The following is an 18,434-nucleotide window of genomic DNA, read 5'->3' on the forward strand; positions in this document are numbered from 1 at the left end:
TCTTAGGTTACGCAGCCTTTGTCTCAAGGAGGGATGGGCTGTTACAGTACTCAGTGGTTTCTCCATCTCTGCTCAGATTAGTCCCATCTGCCTGTGTTTCACAGCCGCGCCAGCAAGGCTGTTGGAGGCTCCTTCACCGTTTTCAGCTTGAAAGTCTTTCCCAATTCACGCTGGTCAGATGCTGAGCGTGCCCTGAGCATCATAGTCTCCTGTGCTCGGTCTGCATATGGAATCGTGGATTTCTCTTCCTCTCCTCGTTGTTTCCTGTGCTCAGTCTGCATGTGGAATCGTGGATTTCTCTTCCTCTCCTCATAGTCTCCTGTGCTCGATCTGCATATGAAATCGTGGATTTCTCTTCCTCTCCTCCTGGTCAGACCTAAGGTCTCTCACCTTCTAGCCTTCCCTCCCCCTTGATTACCCAGTTACCCAAGGGTTCCAAGATTTTGGCTGCTGGGACAGGCTCTGCAGTGTGTGTTTGACCTGCTCTAAGGAACAGCAAGCTTGGACCCTGTCTGTCTCCTTTTCTCTGCTTCCCCAAACCAGAGAGGCTCACGAGCAGATAGCACGCATATGACAATTCCTCTCTCGTGTGGGCAGATAGCACGCATGTGATAATTCCTCTCTCATGTGGGCACGTTCCTTCGGTTTCACGTCTTTGCCTATGGCAAGGGCCACACAGCTCACACCATAACTCGCTTACCGTCTTGTCCTCTACGGGCTGCTTTTAGGGACTGCAATGCACCCTCTAGTCCATTCTCTGTTTCGGGGATGTCCTTACATTTTGTGTAGTATCACCCATTCATCAACCATATCCAATTTAGGAGAACGGACACCCCAAGATTCTCGCCTGGAAACGCTCAGATGGCCTGGCTTGGGTCGAGTGCCCTGTCGCCGATAGCAGGGAGGTTCAGCATCCCACAGCACATGAAAAAAGGTGGCCATAGTCAGATCATCCCTGAGGATCCTAGGTGTACGCCTCAGCGTCTGTTTCAGTGGTCACATACCCTCACCTCCCTAACTCACCTTGGGTTCTGTTAGTTTATATCCCAGCGCCAATTATGATGGTTGGCTTTTCCTGAGGGCAGCTGAACATCCATGTTGTCATGCCAGATGAGGCACTAAAAGCAGACCCAAGAAATAACTCCACCCGTGTCTAGCTTAGTGACCACGTATTCCCTGGAGTCACCTTCAGGAATGTGGTGGGCCTTACAGGGGCGAGGTAACACAGAGGCAGCTACCTCACTGCAGACCTAACAGAAAGACCCCATGCGACAGGGGTCAAATGCAGGGTTGTTTTGTTTTTTCATTAGTGAAAGGGAAGAGGGGAGACCATTCTCCAGAGACAGGAGCAGCAGGAGAGAGGAGAAAGGAAAGAGGGGGAGGAGGGGATCAGAGAGAGAGAGAGAGGAGACAGAGACAGAGACAGAGAGAGAGACAGAGAGAAGGATGGGAGGTGGGCGGGGCCCTTTTAAAAAGGAGCAGGGTGACTGTGCACAGGTGGTGCTCTTAGTGGCTGCAGCTGAGGGTGTGTCCTGTTAGATCCCCCAGGACAGCCCAGTACGGATGCCTGGACACTAACACCCAGGACTCCTGCTTAGCGGCGCCTCTGTAACCATGCTGAGGCCTTACAAACCCTGTAAGCCTCAGGAACTTCCTGAGAGAGACTTGAGGTGGGAGGAAACAGCCCCACACAGGCCCAGCAGTGCATCCGGAGCCTGCTGTTCTGTCTCTGACAGAGTCCTGAGCACCAAGATGCTGGTAAATGCCCCACGGGAGAGGCGTCGGCCTTGGAACTTGTCTCTGCGCGTGTGTGGGCTGCAGATTCCTCTCAGACGCCCGGTCTGTGCGGGGAGCACCCGGCCCGTGAAAGGACAGCAAAAGCTAGCATTTTCACTGTGCACCTATAAACCCAACTTCCCTTTGTCTTATTTGTTATTGCAATTTTCAACTTTCATCCCCATGCATCGCCTCATTGGGTCCACAAAGAGCTCCCGTGTCCCCTGATCTGTGCGCCATGGAGCTGAGTATGAGTTGTCATCAGCCGGAGAGAGACCTCCGACAACTCATCCGGAATGATGGCATCTGGCGGGGATGTGGGGGGGGTGGGGGTGTGTATGTGTCTGGTTTCTAGTGTGATATTCCAAGTCTGTTTGGAGCAGAGTCCTGAAGCCGGTGAGCACAGGGGGGGGGGGCAGTGGCCTTCAGGGGCCTGCTCAGGTGCTGTGGGGAAGGGAGAAGTCTTGCTGGTGGATAGAGGGGGAGGGGAAAGTCTAGGGCGAGCACCAGGAACGGCCGTGTGGAGGGCACGGAGAAGATATGCAGTGGTCCCTGTGGCCAGCGTCACTTTGCTCTTCGGGGATCCGTTTTCACAAATGCCCATTTATGTGGCGACCGAGGATAGAGAAGACATAACCGGTCCCTCTGGTGTGTCCAGATCCAGAGGAGGAAGAAACCACGACCACGCAGACGGTGCCCACCGCAACTCCTACGAAACCCATCCTGGGCGAGCTGACTGTGACAGACGCCACCCCTGACTCCCTGAGCCTCTCCTGGACAGTCCCCGAGGGACGGTTTGACCAGTTCGTGATCCAGTACAAGAACGGGGACGGGCAGCCCAAGGTGGTGCGGGTGCCAGGACACGAGGACCAGGTCACCATCCCCGGCCTGGAGCCAGACCACAAGTACAAGATGAACCTGTACGGCATTCACGGCGGCCAGCGTGTGGGCCCCGTGTCTGCTGTCGGGGTGACGGGTGAGTGGACTGTGGGAGCCCAAGGAGCTCTTTGGAGTCTAGTGACTGGGGACTAGTGGCCAAGGACTGATCAGAATCCCGAGTCTGTTTTTGCTGAAGCTATGGCTTACTATTGCATGCCCATGCCTGGGGCTGGCCTATCTGCCCTGTGCGGGGAGGGGGGACATCAAGACCTGTGCTGTGCCACTGCTGTCCTGGTCCCCCAAGCTGACCCAGGAGCTTGGGCATGGTGGCCAGCTGTCAGCCGAGCAGGGTCACCAGGCCCAGGAGGGCGGGGCATCTCTGAACTGACACCGGGACCTCCCTGGTAGCCATAGCTTTTCCTCAGAAGCCAAGGACACCTGCTGGGGACCCTGCTCACCTCTCTGTCCCCTTCTCAGCTGCAGAGGAAGAGACCCCCGGCCCCACAGAGCCCAGCACAGAGGCCCCGGAGCCCCGCGAGGAGCCGCTCCTGGGGGAGCTGACTGTGACGGGAGCCTCCCCAGACTCCCTGAGCCTGTCCTGGACCGTGCCCCGGGGAGACTTTGACTCCTTCACTGTGCAGTACAAGGACGGCGAGGGGCGGCCCCAGGTGGTGCGTGTCGGGGGCCAGGAGAGGGAGGTCACCGTGAGAGACCTGGAGCCTGGGCGCAAATACAAGATGAACCTGTATGGACTCCGTGAGGGTCAGCGCGTGGGCCCCGTGTCCGCCGTGGGCGTGACCGGTGAGGACTGGCCTCTGTTTGCTCTTCCCTTCTCCTCCCCTCCCCATCCTTCCAAGCTGTCTCTCTAGCTCACACACTGGGCTTCCAACGCCCTCACCTAGAATAGCTTTCCACACAGCTCCCTCTTTCCTCCGCTCCAGAACCCCACTCCGTCCCTCATTCCTCCCAGTTTGGCCGCCTCTCCGGGTATTGTTGATTCTTAGCATGTTCCAGATTGGGGCTACCTGGGTCTGAGTTGCCAGTCATGGGACTGTGTGCTTTTTCAAGCATTAGTTCCTGCAGCAAGGGGACAATCATGATGGCGTCTGCTAAACCGGTGGTTCTCAACTTTATTTTTCTAAGTCTTTATATGTATGTGTATGTAAATACTTAAAAAATACACAAGATATATATGTATACATATATATACATACACACATACATACATATTGCATGTATCCCTGCACTCCGGAAGAGGGCACCAGATCTCATTACAGATGGTTGTGAGCCACCATGTGGGTGCTGGGAACTGAACTCAGGACCTCTGGAAGAGCAGCGAGTGCTCTTAAACTCTGAGCCATCGCTGCAGCCCTGTCATAACCCTTCAATACAGTTCTTCATGTTGTGATGACCCCCTACCCATAAAATTATTTTCATTGCTACTTCATAAGTGTAATTTTGCTAGTTTGGGTTTTTTTGTTTTTTGCTTTTCTGTTTTTTTTTAAGTTTATTTTTATGTGCATTGGTGTTTTGCCTGCATGAATGTCTCATGAAGATGTCAGGTCCTCTAGAACTGGAATTACAGACAGTTGTGAGCCACCATGTGGGTGCTAGAAATTGAACCCAGGTCCTCTGGAAGAGCAACCAGTGTTCTTAAGTTCTGAGCCATCTCTCCAGCCCTTTTTTTTTTTGTTTCTTTTTGTATTTTGTTTTTTGTTTTTGGCTTTTCAAGACAGGGTTTCTCTGTGTAGCTCTGCCTATCCTGAAACTCTCTCTGTAGAACAGGCTGCCCTCAAACTCAGATTCCCCTGTCTCTGCCTCCTGAGTGCTGGGATTAGAGGTATGCACCAGCACCACCCAGCTAATTTTGCTAGTTATGAATCATAATGTAAACATTTTTGGAGATAAGCAGTTGCTAAAAGGTTCGAGAGCCACAGATTGAGAACCACTGTGTTGAACGTAGGTGGTTCAGGTCCTCCTAGGTGTGAGCTGCCTACAGCAGTTGCCTATGGCTGGGGTGGGGTGGGGCATTAGAAGAGGCTGTTCTGCAGCCTAGGGGCAGCCTGGTCCCCCCCAGCAGGTTCTGCCTGTACCCCCTCAGCCTCCTCTGCTCTGTTGCAGCCCCCCTGCCTACAGAGCTCCCCACAGAGCCCCGCCTGGGGGAGCTGGCTGTGGGAGAAGTGACGTCCAGTACTGTGCACCTGTCCTGGACCGTGGCCCAGGGCCCCTTTGACTCCTTCCTGGTCCAGTACAAGGATGCGCAGGGCCAGCCTCAGACGGTGCCTGTGAGCAGAGACCTGGCTGAGGTCACCATCTCAGGTTTGGACCCGGCCCACAAGTACAAGTTTCTGCTCTTTGGACTCCAGGGCGGGAAGCGCCACGGCCCTGTCTCCGTGGATGCAAAGACCGGTGAGTGAGACCCCGGCACCGTCGGCCCTCCAACCCGCATCGCCCTTTGCCCCCTTGTGGCGACCGTTGGAATTTCATGTTTCTGTGCCCCGCACTCACGGGGCAGGCACACACAGGCTCCCCCTGCTGGAGGCTCTTTTATCTCCGGAGCCCTATCCCAATCCCCTCTGTCCACCAGGAACAGAGAGCCCCGGCCCACCCCCTCCACCCCTCCCCACCCGCCACGGGCTGTGCCTGTGGTGCGCTTTCTCAGCCGCCTCCTCTGCTCTCCAATCTCAGACACAAAGCGCCTTCCTAGTCTTGGGGAGCTGACCATGACGGACGTGACCCAGAACTCTGTGGGTCTCTCCTGGACTGTCCCTGAGGGCGAGTTCGACTCCTTCCTGGTCCAGTACAAGGACAGGGCGGGGCAGCTCCAGGTGGTGCCTGTGCCAGCAGACCAGCGTGAGGTCACCGTCCCCGGCCTGGAGCCCAATAGAAAATACAAGTTTCTGCTCTACGGCCTGGCAGGCCGCAAACGACTGGGCCCCGCCTCTGCGGAGGGCGCCACAGGTGAGCCCAGCTCCCATGTCCAGGGCCTTCCAGGGACTTATCCTGAGAGTCAAGGTCCTCACCAAGGCAAGTCCCCGCTCTTGACTGGGCACGGCCTCAGCATTTTAACACACGCTGTCTCTGCCTTTCCCTGACAACTGCCAAGAAAGGGGGCTTTTAGGCTCGGCTGACCCGGGTTCAACTCCCAGGCTCAGTCTTTGACAGCCACACGACATGGGTATAAGCCGCCTCCTCTGCACCGCGGCCTTCCCGTTCTGCCGGTGGCCGGTAGCCCATCTCCACTCCGGTGGCCGGTACCTCGGCTGGCACCTACGCCCTCTTCCTCCCAACCCTGAGCCACGAGATGGAAAGGAAGGGCTTGGCTGCAGAAGACTGTGGAAAAATCTGGTGTGTTTTTGTGCCCATGAGTCACCCCCAAGGAAGGGGTGGAGTGGGCCCGTGACCCTTACCCCGTGCTCAGGTCCGTGAGTCACCCCGGCAGACATCAGGGCCGGGAGCCCTCGGATCTCACAATTCTTCCCCCAAACCCTCACTGTACAGGCTTGCCCGCATGCGGGCAGATTGTCTCTCCCCTGCCCGTTTCTCCCGCCTCTGCCCCCACCTGGTCCCAGGGTATGGAATCTGCTGGACTGAGGAAGGAGACGAGGGGTGGCATCCCGCGGCGGATAGAGGCTCTCCCCACTTGAGAGTATCTCTCTGACGCTCAGATGCCCCCCGGAGCCTCAGTTCTGGCCACAGCCCCTGCCCTGAGGAGAGGAGACCCGCCCACCACTAGTCCACTCTCTCTCTCTCTCTGTGACCCCCTGTGCAGCCTGGAAAATGGGCATGGGGCAGGAAGGGGCCAGGCAGTCCCTCCAGAGACAAGACAGCCGCCCCTCAGTGCCCCACAGCAGGACCACGCGGGCCTGGCTGTGTCCTCAGGTGTCTGTCCCCGAGGCCACGCAAGGACCCTTCCCAATGCCTCACATCTCCCTGTGTCTCCAGGAATGGGGACTATTTTTTTTTTTTAGTTTTTCGAAACAGGGCTTCTCTGTAGTTTTGGAGGCTGTCCTGGAACTCGCTCTGTAGACCAGGATGGCCTCGAACTCACAGAGATCCACCTGCCTCTGCCTCCTGGGTGCTGGGATTAAAGGCGTGCGCCCCAGCCAGGAATGGGGACTCTTAACTGAATCACTCCGCCCTCCCCTCAGCACCCCTGGAGAAGACACCACAGCCCCGCCTTGGTGAACTGTCGGTGACAGGAGAGACCCCTGACTCTCTGCGCCTCTCGTGGACGGTGGCACAGGGCGCCTTTGACTCCTTCCTGGTCCAGTACAAGGACAGGGACGGGCAGCCCCAGACGGTGGCCGTGGCTGCAGGCCAGAATGAGGTCACCGTAGAGGGTCTGCAGCCTCGCAGGAAGTACAAGTTTCTGCTCTACGGACTTGCTGGAGGGAAGCGCCTGGGGCCCATCTCTGCCCTGGGAGTGACAGGTGAGGCCTGAGGGGTCTGCGGGCAGAGGGACGGACCACAGTGATGGGTGGGAAGGCCGGGGTCCTGTCCAGAACCAAAGAAGGGAGGGTTTGTGCTCACCCCAGGGGCCGATCAGTCTTGGGGGTCCCCTGCTCTCCCGACCCCACCCATCCCCCTCGTGTGCTGCTCTCCGCTGCCCTGTCGGGACAGCTGTGTCCCCTTGCCGTATAGGCTCGCACACCCCCCCACCCCCGTCCTAGGGAGCCAGGGTTGTTTCTCAAATGGAAAAATCACTGGGAAGTCCAATGGGCAGAGGCCGCTGACATCCAACCTGAACCCACTTCAGGTTGGCCAAGGACACAGGGGCTGGTGTAACTTGCCAGGCACGTACACCGGCCAGTGCCACCCTCGGCTGCTCTCAAAATCACTGAGACAGGCACTAAGGGCGCTGGGGGGGGGGGCCGCGGGGCGCGAGGGCAGAGCCTGAAGGGCCACTTGCTGGGGCAAGGCAGGGCGGGGCGGGGCGGGGCAGGGGGTTTGGAGGCTGGGAGAGGGGTGAGTCCCTGGTTCCGACCACAGCCAGGAGACAAGGAAGGACCAACAGAGACAGCAGCTTCCCAGGCGAGAGATCCCAGGGCTGGGCCCAGAGAGGCCCTCCTGGGCGTCAGGATGTAATGCCAAAGCAGGGGTACAACAAATTCAAGAGCTGGAAGGTTCTAGGAAGCCCCTGGCCCCTCCCTTTCCTCTCTTGGACGGCTCTCCCAGGCCAGCCTCATAACCCTCCTTGGAAGGGCAGGATGAGAAGGGCCGGCCCACAGCGCGCCCAGTGAAGATTCTGCCCTGGTTTCTCTCCCACGCAGCCCCGGGAGAGGACGACGTGCCGTCGACCCCAAGTCCCACTGAGCCCCCTGAAGCCCTGCCCCGCCTGGGGACGCTGACGGTGACCGAGGCGACCCCGGACTCCTTGCGCCTCTCCTGGGGTGTGGCCCGTGGGCCCTTTGACTCCTTTGTGGTCCAGTACGAGGACGCGGAGGGCCAACCCCAGGCTCTGCTTGTGGACGGAGACCAGGACAAGGTCCTCGTCTCAGGGCTGGAGCCCAGCACGTCCTACACGTTCTCCCTCTATGGCCTCCGCGAAGGGACGCGGCATGGGCCCGTCTCTGCAGAGGGCACCACAGGTGGGCCAGGCCTGGGCTACTCCAGTCGCCTGGGGGGGGGCTAGGAAGGGAAGGGAAGGGTGGGAGGCGGCGTCCAGGAGCGGCTGCCCCAGGGAAGGCACAAGGAGGCACCCCAGGAATTGCTGGGACGGCTCAGTCGCTTACCCTTACACGGCTCCTCCTTTCCTCCCACGACAGGCCACTGAACGCCCCCCCCCCCGTGGCTCTGTTCCCCACTTAGCCCAACTTTTCTGTCCCGTAGGACCAGGGTGGGGTGACAGAAAGCTCCAAGCCCTAGGGCCGGTAAGCATCTGTGTCTCCAAAGCCTTTTCTCCTACCCACAGGTCCGGTTCCTGCCGGCCAGACCCCAGGGGACCCGGGCCCCCGCCTGTCCCAGCTGTCGGTGACAGATGTGACCACTAGCTCTCTGCGGCTGAGCTGGGAGGCCCCGCTTGGGGCCTTTGACACCTTCCTGATCCGCTTTGGAGTCCCCTCGCCAAGCACCCTGGAGCCCTACCCTCGTCCTCCGGCCCAGCGAGAGCTGACGGTGCCGGGGACACAGCGCTCGGCTGTGCTTCGGGACCTGCATCCTGGGACCCTGTACGGCCTGACTCTGTACGGGCTGCGTGGGCCCCACAAGGCAGACAGCATCCAGGGCACCGCCCGCACCCTCAGCCCAGGTGAGGGCCCACGCCGGGCACCGAAGGGAGAGCATTGTGCTTCTAGAGTGGAGTCCAGCGTGCAAAGGGGGCCTTGGGGGAAATGGGAGGCCTTGAAGGCGCCTAGAGAGTGACTTCCGTCCTGGGGACCTGCCCGAGAGGGACCGCGGCCTCTCTCTGGAGCCCAGGGAGGTAGAGCGGGAACCTGCGTATCCACACTCTCATCCCTGCACCCCTCACCCCCTTACCATCCTCAGTTCTGGAGAGCCCCCGTGACCTGCAATTCAGTGAAATTGGGGAAACGTCAGCCAGAGTCGACTGGGTGCCACCGCCATCCAGGGTGGACAGCTTCAAAATTTCCTACCAGCTAGCAGATGGAGGTGACGGGTCCCTTCCTCCCACGTCCCCCTTAGCTCTCTCTTCTCTTGCCCTCCCGCGCACACGCCCACCCTCTAGGCTGCTCTCAGACCCCCTGGGTGACCCCCAGGCTCCACCCATGTTTGCAGGAGAGCCACAGAGCATTCTAGTGGACGGCCGGACCCAGACCCAGACCCTCCAGGGGCTGACCCCAGACGCTCGCTACGAGGTGACCGTGGTCTCCGTCCGTGGCTTTGAGGAGAGTGAGCCTCTCACAGGCTTCCTGACTACGGGTAATACAGACTGCCCCCGGCACCAGGAGGGGTGGAGGGAGGGAGCAAAGCTGCTGCGGTGAGGGGGGGGGCAAGGGAGACCCCTGGGGCTCCACGGAGCAAGGAGGCCATGGGGTTGGGAGACTTGAGGGTTGGGGGCAGCAGCAGCGGCGGCGGCGGGGACGCCTCTGAGCTCCCGGCTTCTCCCAGTTCCCGACGGCCCCACCCAGCTGCGTGCGCTGAACTTGACGGATGGGTCCGCCCTCCTGCACTGGAAGCCCCCCCACAAGCCCGTGGACCAGTACAACGTCCAGGTCGCGTCGCCTGGGGGTGAGCACGGCTGAGCCTCCTCCGAGGAGGACTTGTCCAAGGCGGGGGAGGGGGGCGCGGGGAGAGCAGGGGACAGCGTGCAGGGGCAGGAGCTGACGCCACACCCCCACACACACTCCCAGCCCCACCCCTGCAGGCCTCAGCACCGGGCAGCGCTGTGGACTACCCGCTGACGGACCTGGCGGTGGACACCAACTACACAGCCACCGTGCGCGGTCTCCGGGGTCCTAACTTCACCTCCCCAGCCAGCATTACCTTCACCACAGGTTAGATGGAGCCGGGGTGTGTGTGAGGGGGTTGGGTCGCAGGAGGTTCCCAGGGACGGATTATGGGCTCACCTGCGTCTTCCGACGTCCTCCCCCAGGGCTGAAAGCCCCCCAGGACTTAGAGGCCAAGGAAGTGACCCCTCGCACGGCGCTGCTCACTTGGACCGAGCCCGAAGTCCCACCCACAGGCTACCTGCTCAGCTATGACACCCCCGGAGGACAGATCCAGGTACCCCGCCGCTCCTGCCTCACTGGCCCATCTGCTTTCCATCGCCAGATTTGGGGCGCCGCCTCTGGCCCTGCCAGTGAATCTCCGCGTCGCCCTCCACTGACCCAGTGTGTCCCTTGTCTGTCTCCAGGAAATCCTGCTCCCGGCGGGGACCACCTCACACCGGCTCCTCCGGCTCTTCCCCTCCACCTTCTACAGTGCCCAGCTCCGGGCCGTTTGGGGCGAGAGCCTCACGCCGCCCGTGTCCACTTCCTTTACTACTGGTACTGAGGCTGGGGCCCGAGCGTAGGTGGGCAGCTGGGGTCTGAGACTTGGGAAAGACTCCCCGCCTCCTCCCTGCAGGTGGGCTGCGGATCCCCTTCCCCCGGGACTGTGGGGAGGAGATGCAGAACGGGCCCAGCGCCTCGAGGGCCACCACCGTCTTCCTCAACGGCAACCGAGAGCGGCCTTTGGATGTGTTTTGTGACATGGAGACTGATGGAGGCGGCTGGCTGGTGGGTTGCGCTCAGAGCCCAAGTACCCACCCGTGCAGCACGGGGACGGACTGCCCGGGAGCTGGAGGCTAACGCCGCCCCCCCCCCCCCTGCCTGCTTTCCAGGTGTTCCAGCGCCGCATGGACGGACGGACGGACTTCTGGAGAGACTGGGAGGAGTACGCCCAGGGGTTTGGGAACGTCTCCAGGGAGTTCTGGCTGGGTCCGTGCCTCGCAGGGCTGGGGGGGCCAGGGAAGGGATGGCAGTCCTGTGGACCCCAGGACCCTGACAAACAGCGCTCCCCACCCCCAGGCAACGAGGTCCTACACAGTCTGACACAGGCTGGAGACTACTCGATGCGCGTGGACCTGCGGGCTGGAAGTGAAGCTGTGTTTGCCCAGTATGACTTTTTCCGGGTAGACTCAGCAGCGGAGAACTACCGTCTACACCTGGAGGGCTACCACGGCACCGCAGGTGAGGGTGAGCCCGGGGCAGGGTGGGGTGGGTGGGGCAGGCGTGAGGACGGTCCTCACCACACCCTCCCACGCCCTGCCAGGCGACTCTATGAGCTACCACAGCGGCAGCGTCTTTTCCACCCGTGATCGGGACCCCAACAACTTGCTCATCCCCTGCGCTGTCTCCTATCGTGGGGCTTGGTGGTACCGGAACTGCCACTATGCCAACCTCAACGGGCTCTATGGCAGCACGGTGGACCACCAGGTGAGGGCCGTGGAGGCAGCGGGCTGGGCTCTGGGTCGCGCGGGCTGGGGACTCTCACTCGGACGGCCGAGCCTTGCAGCCCCAGAGGCTCAAGCGTGAAATGGGACAATGACCGACCTCACCGGGGAAGCCTGGAGACTGTTTATTTAGCGGGCGCAAGGCACCAGCTCGGGATGGAGCCTCAGTCCTCTGCATCAGAGGGTCAGGCAGGGAGCGAGAGGGAGGTGGGGGGGTCCCCGGGGGGTTCCCTCGCAGGAGCAGGGTGGGGGTGAGTGAGGGGCCCGCAACCGATGTGCTGCTGGCTTTGACTCTCCTCCCTCGACAACCGTCTCTCCTCAGGGAGTGAGCTGGTACCACTGGAAGGGCTTCGAGTTCTCGGTGCCCTTCACGGAAATGAAGCTGAGACCCAGAAACTTCCAGGCCCCCACCGGGGGCAGCTGAGCCCCGCCTGCCGCCCAATTCGCTCACACTTGCCGAGCACTGAGGGGTCGAGCCCGGAGAAGAGCCAGTGTGCCTCTACTGCCTGGCTCGCCGAGGAAGCCTTCTCTACCGCGACCTCACAGCACCATGTTTACAGGGGGGGGAGGGAGGGGAGGGGTTCGCGACGGAGCAATAAAGGAGAAACTGAGGCACAAGGCTGGCACTGGTCCTGTCCCGTCAAGGGCTCTGGCCCTGGTCTCGGGGCGCCGGCCTCCTGGGCTGCAGCCGCACCCGGAAGGGGTGAATCAAGAGGTTGACGCCGGCGTAACTCTGGGGCTTCAGGGAGGGCAGGGCGCCATCCGCTGGTGGCAGCAGCGTGAAGGCCTGCAGCAGGCGCGCCAGTATCACAAAGAGCTCCAGCTGCGCCAGAGGCTCTCCCAGGCACACGCGTGCCCCACAGCCAAAGGACAGGCTCCTGGGGCTCCTGCCGGGCTCCAGGAAGCGATCTGCGGGCAGTTAACACACAGCTAGGGAAGTGCGTCCCGGCTGAGGCCCAGGGCTCTTCCACTCCCGCGCCTGACCCCCATGTACCAGGCCAGAACTGGCTGGGCAGCTCCCAGACGGTCTCATCCAGGTTGGCACCTTGGATGTTGGGTATGATGATCGTGTCCTTGGGGACGTCGTAGCCAGAGATGCTGAAGGAAGATGGAGTCAGAGGCCGTGCTGGTCCAGGACCGGGCCGGGGGAGGGGGGAGGGCTGCAGGAGGAGGGGCTGCAGCGGGGGGAGGGGCTGCAGGGGGAAGGCTGCAGCGGGGGGGGGGCTACAGGGGAGGGGCTGCAGGGGGAGGGGCTGCAGGGGGAGGGGCCTCCTCACTCAACCCTTGACCCGGGGAGTCACCTGCTAGCTCTGGTGGTGCGATGGGGCAATGCCAGGGGCACCGCCGGCCGCAGCCGCAGCACCTCGGCGATAGTGGCGGTGAGCAGAGGCAGCTGCGCGCGGTTCTTGTACAGGATCTGGGAGCCGGAGTCACTGGGGCCCAGCTTGAGGTCTAATTCTTCCTGCAGTCGCTTCTGGATCTGAGAAGCCAGAAAGGGGGCAAAGCTGGGGTCTAGGGACCAGGCTTTGCCCTGGGTAGCTCACAGGCCGCCCAGCTTTCAGCGCCTCCATCCAGCCTCTTAGCTGAGCCTAGAGCGCCCCCCCCCCCCCCGCCCCCGCCTCTGTGAGCATAGCTAGCCCGGGCCAGGCGGGTCAAGGGTCGAGAGCAGAGCAGCGGGAGGGGCCAAGAAGCTTCAGACGCCTCCCATAGCGCACCTCGGGGTGATGAAGCAGGAACGCCACGGCCCAGGAGAGCGTGGTGGCTGTGGTCTCGGTGCCACCGATGAAAAGGTCCACCACAGACATGTGCACGTGCCCTTCGTGAAGCTGTCCCTCACCCTTGTCCTCCCTTAGCTGCTCCATCCCCTGAAGCATGTAGTCGATCATGTCGTTCCACTGGCCTGCCACCAGGCTGTCCTGCCGAGGGCAGGGGAAGCAGACTGAGTGTGAGCTCAGGGAGGGAAGAAGCCCGCCCAGCGGCGGTGAGGGGGCAGCGGGTGCATCAGCGGCTTAGGCCAGGGGAGCCAGGCCCCGCCCCCCCACGCCCCGGCAGCGCCTACCTGGTGCCGCCAGTCCCCGCCCCCGCCGCGCCCCGCCCCGCCCCCGCAGCGCCTACCTGGTGCCGCCAGTCCCCGCCCCCCACGCCCCGTCCCCGTCCCCGTCCCCGCAGCGCCTACCTTGTGCAGCTTCAGTTGCTGCCTTACAATGTGGTCCCTATGCTCTTGGAACCGCTTCAGCTTCCAGAGGCCAGGATTGGGGAGGAACTGGTACAGGAAGGGGAGTCAGCTTCCGGATGGATGGAGACCAGTCACCCCCACCCCACCCCGCCCCGCCCCAGCCCAGGGGAGCCCGGGCCGCGCTTCCTCACCCTGAGAAAGGGCATTATATCCAAGATTTGGACGGACCAGTGGCTCCAGGCTTGCATCAAGTCCTGGACGCAGCTGTGGACGGTGTGGACCAAGGTGACATCCTGCCAGAGCAACGGAGGGCACGCTTTGAGTTCAAGACCGGCGAAGGGTCCGGAGGGGCCGAGGGATGGGGGCCCTGCCGGACGGGGGGGCAGCCTTGACCTTGTCTCCGAAGGTGAGGCAGCAGATGATACCGCAGGTGAGAAGAGAGAATTCCTTGTGGATGTCCACGGGGGTGCCGGCCTGGGCCCTCATGTGCTGCAGAAGAGAGACAGGCTACACGGGCTGTGGAGAGAAAGGGGTGCCAGGGGGCGGGGCGGAGGGGTGGAGAGAAAGGGGTGCCAGGGGGCGGGGCGGGGGCTGTGGAGAGAAAGGGGTGCCAGGGGGCGGGGCGGGGGGTGGAGAGAAAGGGGTCGGGGGGGGGCTGTGGAGAGAAAGGGGTCGGGGCGGGGGGGCTGTGGAGAGAAAGGGGTGCCAGGGGGCGGGGCGGAGGGGTGGAGAGAAAGGGGTGCCAGGGGCCGGGGGCTATGGAGAGAAAGGGGTGCCAGGGGGCGGGGGCGGGGGTGGAGAGAAAGGGGTGCCAGGGGGCGGGGGCGGGGGGTGGAGAGAAAGGGGTGCCAGGGGGCGGGGGGCGGGTTTCTAACCCCAGGAGGGCCAGGCCACAGAAGTGCAGCCTTACCTCGCAGAATTCCTGGGTCAGCTGCTCCACCAGGGGCTCCATGGAGCCTCGCATGCCCAGCATCAGAGCTGAACGAGAGAGTTTCTTGTGGGTCCTCCACGTGGAGGAGTAGTCCCCTAGTGACAGGTCCAACTCCAGCTTTTCTGTAGCAGGCACGGTGGAGAGAATGGCGACTAAGGTTGGGGAGGCGTCAAAGGCCTGGCCCTCCCTCCACCCCCCGGTCCAGGGAAGTGGCCACACCAGGTGTATCTTCGTGGGTTTGAGGCCAGCCTCGTCTACATAGTGATTTTCAGGCCAGCCAGGGCTACAATAGTGAGGCCCTATTTTAAGAAGGAAAGGAAAAGGGGGAGGCCTTCAACCCTTACCATACGGTATCGGAGGTCGGCCAGCAAAGTCCGCCCATTTTTTGATCAGGGCCTCCTTAATGGCGCTGTTGGAATTCAGCACCACCACATCTGTGGAGAGAGGGGGGATCGGCAGGGTCAGCAGGAAGGGACACGGGCCCAGGGGCAGGAAAAGCTGCCTCACCTTGCAGCCCCATGCGGATCCTGTAGATGGGCCCGAGTTTCCGAGAGAGGCCAAGAAGGTGGATGGGGAGGTTAGGCTGCAGAAAGTGCAGGAACCCCGGGGCCAGAGGCGGGAGGCGGAGGTTCGAGACTTTCCGGCGGCCCCGCAGCCAGCGGGCGCCAGCCACCAGCAGCAGGAGCAGCAGGAGCAGCAGGAGCAGCCACAGCCCAGGTAGCACCATGGCGGGGGACACTTGTACGCAGCCACCCTGACATGGCTTTTTGTAGCTCTTGGCCCCAGCCATCCATCAGGCCACTGACGCTGGCCTTTATCAGCCTCGGGTCCCACATTCAGAGCCCTGCGTTTTTTTTCCAGACTGGCACCGTCCCACCGGCCTTGGAGATCGGCGGGGACCGGAGATGGGACCATCCATCAGGAAGAAAGGGTGAGGCGCTCGGAACCCTGACCTTTCTGTATCACCACCAGTTCCCTGGCTCTTTGTGACTCATGTGGGTGAGGGGGTCCACCCTGAGCTGTCCCCTCCCTCCCACCCACCATGCCTCTCACCTTGGACCCGCTGAGTGGGGAGAATTTGTCCCAGAGGAAGGAAACAAATGACAGTCTCTGCCCCGTAGGCTTTTCGGGTTTGCCTGTAGTCCCTACAAGCATTGTTACTGTTGTTATTGTTATTCATTATTATTATTACTACTACCACTTAATTTTTGTGATACCGGTGACTGAACCTAGGACCTTACACATTCCGGGTGAGCCCTCCCCCCTCCCCTTTCCCCTCCCTATATGGCCTCTTTCAATGTCAGGAAAGTCTACAGGGAGATGCGGTGGTTCCTGTAATCTCAGCACTGAGGGGGACAGAGGCAGCAGGACTGAGTCTGAGGTCAGCCTGGGCTACATAGCAAGACCCTGTCTCAGAAGAGACAAGGCTAGGAAAGGCTCTGCTGATGCTTACCTCGCACGGAGGCCCCAGGTTCTTTTGTTTGTTTGTTTGTTTTGTTTTTTGTTTTTTGAGACAGGGTTTCTCTGTTTTGTTTTGGAGGCTGTCCTGGAACTCGCTCTGTAGACCAGGCTGGCCTCGAGCTCACAGAGATCTGCCTGTCTCTGCCTCCCAAGTGCTGGGATTAAAGACGTGCGCCACCAACGCCCGGCTGAGGCCCCGGGTTCTTATCACCACACAGAAAAGTGTCAGGAGACAAGAAACCACGGTGGGCCCGCCCCACTTTGAAACAATGTGTCCCAGACACTCTCCTAACTTTGCTCCCTGCAGCCAAGGCTACACTGTTGTCGCAGTTTTGTTTTTTTAAATGAAGATGCTTGGGCCAAGGCTGGCTTGTGTGTATGTGTGTGCGCGCTCGCGCAGCTGCAGAATCGGGCTCCAGCAGGCAGCCAGGGAAGAATCTATAACTACCAGCAGCTGCTGCCCTCCTTGACAACAAGAACAACAAAAAATGACCCACTGCCAGGCGGTGGTGGCACACACCTTTAATCCCAGCACTCGGGAGGCAGAGGCAGGCGGATCTCTGTGTTCGAGGCAAGCCTGGTCTACAGAGCGAGTTCCAGGACAGCCTCCAAAACAAAACAGAGAATCCCTGTCTCGAAAAACAAAAAACAAGCCGGGCGTTGGTGGCCACCCCTTTAATCCCAGCACTCAGGAGGCAGAGGCCGGCGGATCTCTGTGAGTTCGAGGCTGGGCTGGACCGACAGCCTCCAAAACAATACAAAGAAACCCTGTCTCGTAAAAACCAAAACCAAAAAAAAAAAAAAAAAAAAAGACCCACTGAGCTGACTTAAAGAAAGAAAGAAAGAAAAAAAGCCAGATGGTGGTGGCACATGCCTTTAATCCCAGCACTCAGGGAGGCAGAGACAGGAGTTCAAGGCCAGACTGGTCTGCAGAGTGAGTTCCAGGACAGCCAGGGCTATGCAGAGAAACCACCATCTCGAGAAAAGAAATCACCATAGGTGTGCATGGAGTCTCGGAGAGCCTGTGACTCGGAAAGGAGAAGAGGGGTCCTTGCTGGCCTTGTAGACCATAGGTCAGGGATGGGAGGCAGAAAAGGGCCTACTGTGTGCTCTTCCTCTCTCTTTACCGTTTAGCCTCCTGTGTTTTAGGCACAGGAAGAACAAAGCTGCCTTGAGGGTCAGGGCCCACGGGTCACAGAAGCAGCTGGGGAGAAGATGGACCCCCAGGGTGAGGAAGACAGTCTACCAACCCGGGCCTCCCTAGGAGGGAGCTGGGCAGACGCATCTGGTTCAGGAGTTATAGCTGTAAGAGATAGGTTTCCCTTGGGACCAGATCAGGGCCCTCATAGGGGGACAATGGGGAGCCTAGCAGAGTATCTGGGGAGAGACTATTCCAAAGAGGAGCTGTGTGAGAAGCTAGCTCCCCATCCCCAGTTTTATGGAGAGACCCCAGGTGAAGGGGTCCATCCCCACTCCCACGATTTACCCAAAGCACAGAGAGTGCAGCATGAGAACGCAGGTGAGAATCTGGCTGTGCCACCCAAAGCCGGGTGACCTGACAGCTGGCAGTGCTTGTGGCAGGGGCCCAGGCTTAGCCTGAACCCCTGGCCTTGCCCCAGGAGATGGGAGGGGTGGGATTTCTGGGGCTAGGCGGTAAGAGCATCATCGTCTCCTGTGGGTGACACAGGCCACAACTAAACCCTGCTCTGGTGACTGGTTTGGGGGAAATAGATGCAGATGTTAAGAGACCCAATGTTGCTGGGCGTTGGTGGCGCACGCCTGTAATCCCAGCACTCGGGAGGCAGAGGCAGGCGGATCTCTGTGAGTTCGAGGCCAGCCTGGTCTACAGAGTGAGTTCCAGGACAGCCTCCAAAGCTACAGAGAAACCCTGTCTCGAAAAAACAAAAAGAGAGAGAGAGAGAGAGAGAGAGAGAGACCCAATGTTGTAAAATACTGAGAAAGACCAGAACACCTCCAAAGTCCCCAGTTGATGGGGTGACTAGGAGCCTGGCAGCTGCGAAGGCCCCTCCTGAAGTCTCTGCTTACCTCAGCACCCTTCCCACACCTTCAAATATAAACTCCAGCAATGGTTAAGTTTCGGGGTCCCAAAATATGCTGTGTTCTGCCCCCAGCCTCTGTGTACTTCCCTTTCTTTGTTGGAAACTCCCTGATCTTTATCCTCTTTGCCCAACCCCAGCTTCCAAACACAGACTATCCCACCCAGCCTGCCGGGGAATTCCTATAATTTCAGGGGAGCCAAAGGATCAGGAATTCAGGGTCAGTGTTGGCTGGGTAAGGCCTGTCTCAAAAATTCAAAA

At 60.3% G+C, this 18,434-nt stretch overlaps 2 protein-coding genes across 2 annotated transcripts in view; one reads left to right on the top strand and one right to left on the bottom strand.

Annotated features, from left to right (window-relative positions):
- Tnxb (tenascin XB) overlaps positions 1 to 12,132 on the top strand; it is a 59,394-nt gene extending 47,262 nt beyond the window's left edge. Inside the window, 18 exon segments of the mRNA XM_040732027.1 lie at positions 2,435 to 2,752; positions 3,133 to 3,456; positions 4,777 to 5,064; positions 5,344 to 5,616; positions 6,807 to 7,088; positions 7,929 to 8,246; positions 8,570 to 8,905; positions 9,142 to 9,264; positions 9,391 to 9,534; positions 9,724 to 9,843; positions 9,966 to 10,109; positions 10,208 to 10,338; positions 10,469 to 10,601; positions 10,681 to 10,832; positions 10,937 to 11,033; positions 11,124 to 11,285; positions 11,368 to 11,531; positions 11,871 to 12,132. Of these exon segments, the coding sequence (XP_040587961.1) occupies positions 2,435 to 2,752; positions 3,133 to 3,456; positions 4,777 to 5,064; positions 5,344 to 5,616; positions 6,807 to 7,088; positions 7,929 to 8,246; positions 8,570 to 8,905; positions 9,142 to 9,264; positions 9,391 to 9,534; positions 9,724 to 9,843; positions 9,966 to 10,109; positions 10,208 to 10,338; positions 10,469 to 10,601; positions 10,681 to 10,832; positions 10,937 to 11,033; positions 11,124 to 11,285; positions 11,368 to 11,531; positions 11,871 to 11,972 (3,611 nt within the window). The 3' untranslated portion in view covers positions 11,973 to 12,132.
- Positions 11,658 to 15,401, bottom strand: LOC101840777 (steroid 21-hydroxylase). The gene is made up of 10 exons (XM_005086877.4): positions 15,163 to 15,401; positions 15,000 to 15,089; positions 14,635 to 14,777; positions 14,118 to 14,213; positions 13,916 to 14,017; positions 13,725 to 13,811; positions 13,264 to 13,464; positions 12,850 to 13,028; positions 12,543 to 12,646; positions 11,658 to 12,457 (listed from the first exon to the last, which is right to left on the bottom strand). The coding sequence occupies exons 1-10, from the start codon at positions 15,380 to 15,382 to the stop codon at positions 12,189 to 12,191; spliced, it is 1,491 nt and encodes a 496-aa protein (XP_005086934.3). The 5' UTR covers positions 15,383 to 15,401; the 3' UTR covers positions 11,658 to 12,188.
- Between the last annotated feature and the right edge of the window lie 3,033 nt (positions 15,402 to 18,434).

The sequence above is a fragment of the Mesocricetus auratus genome, unplaced genomic scaffold (genome assembly GCF_017639785.1).
Source record: "Mesocricetus auratus isolate SY011 unplaced genomic scaffold, BCM_Maur_2.0 Super-Scaffold_100027, whole genome shotgun sequence".
NCBI classification, from domain to species: Eukaryota; Metazoa; Chordata; class Mammalia; order Rodentia; family Cricetidae; genus Mesocricetus; species Mesocricetus auratus.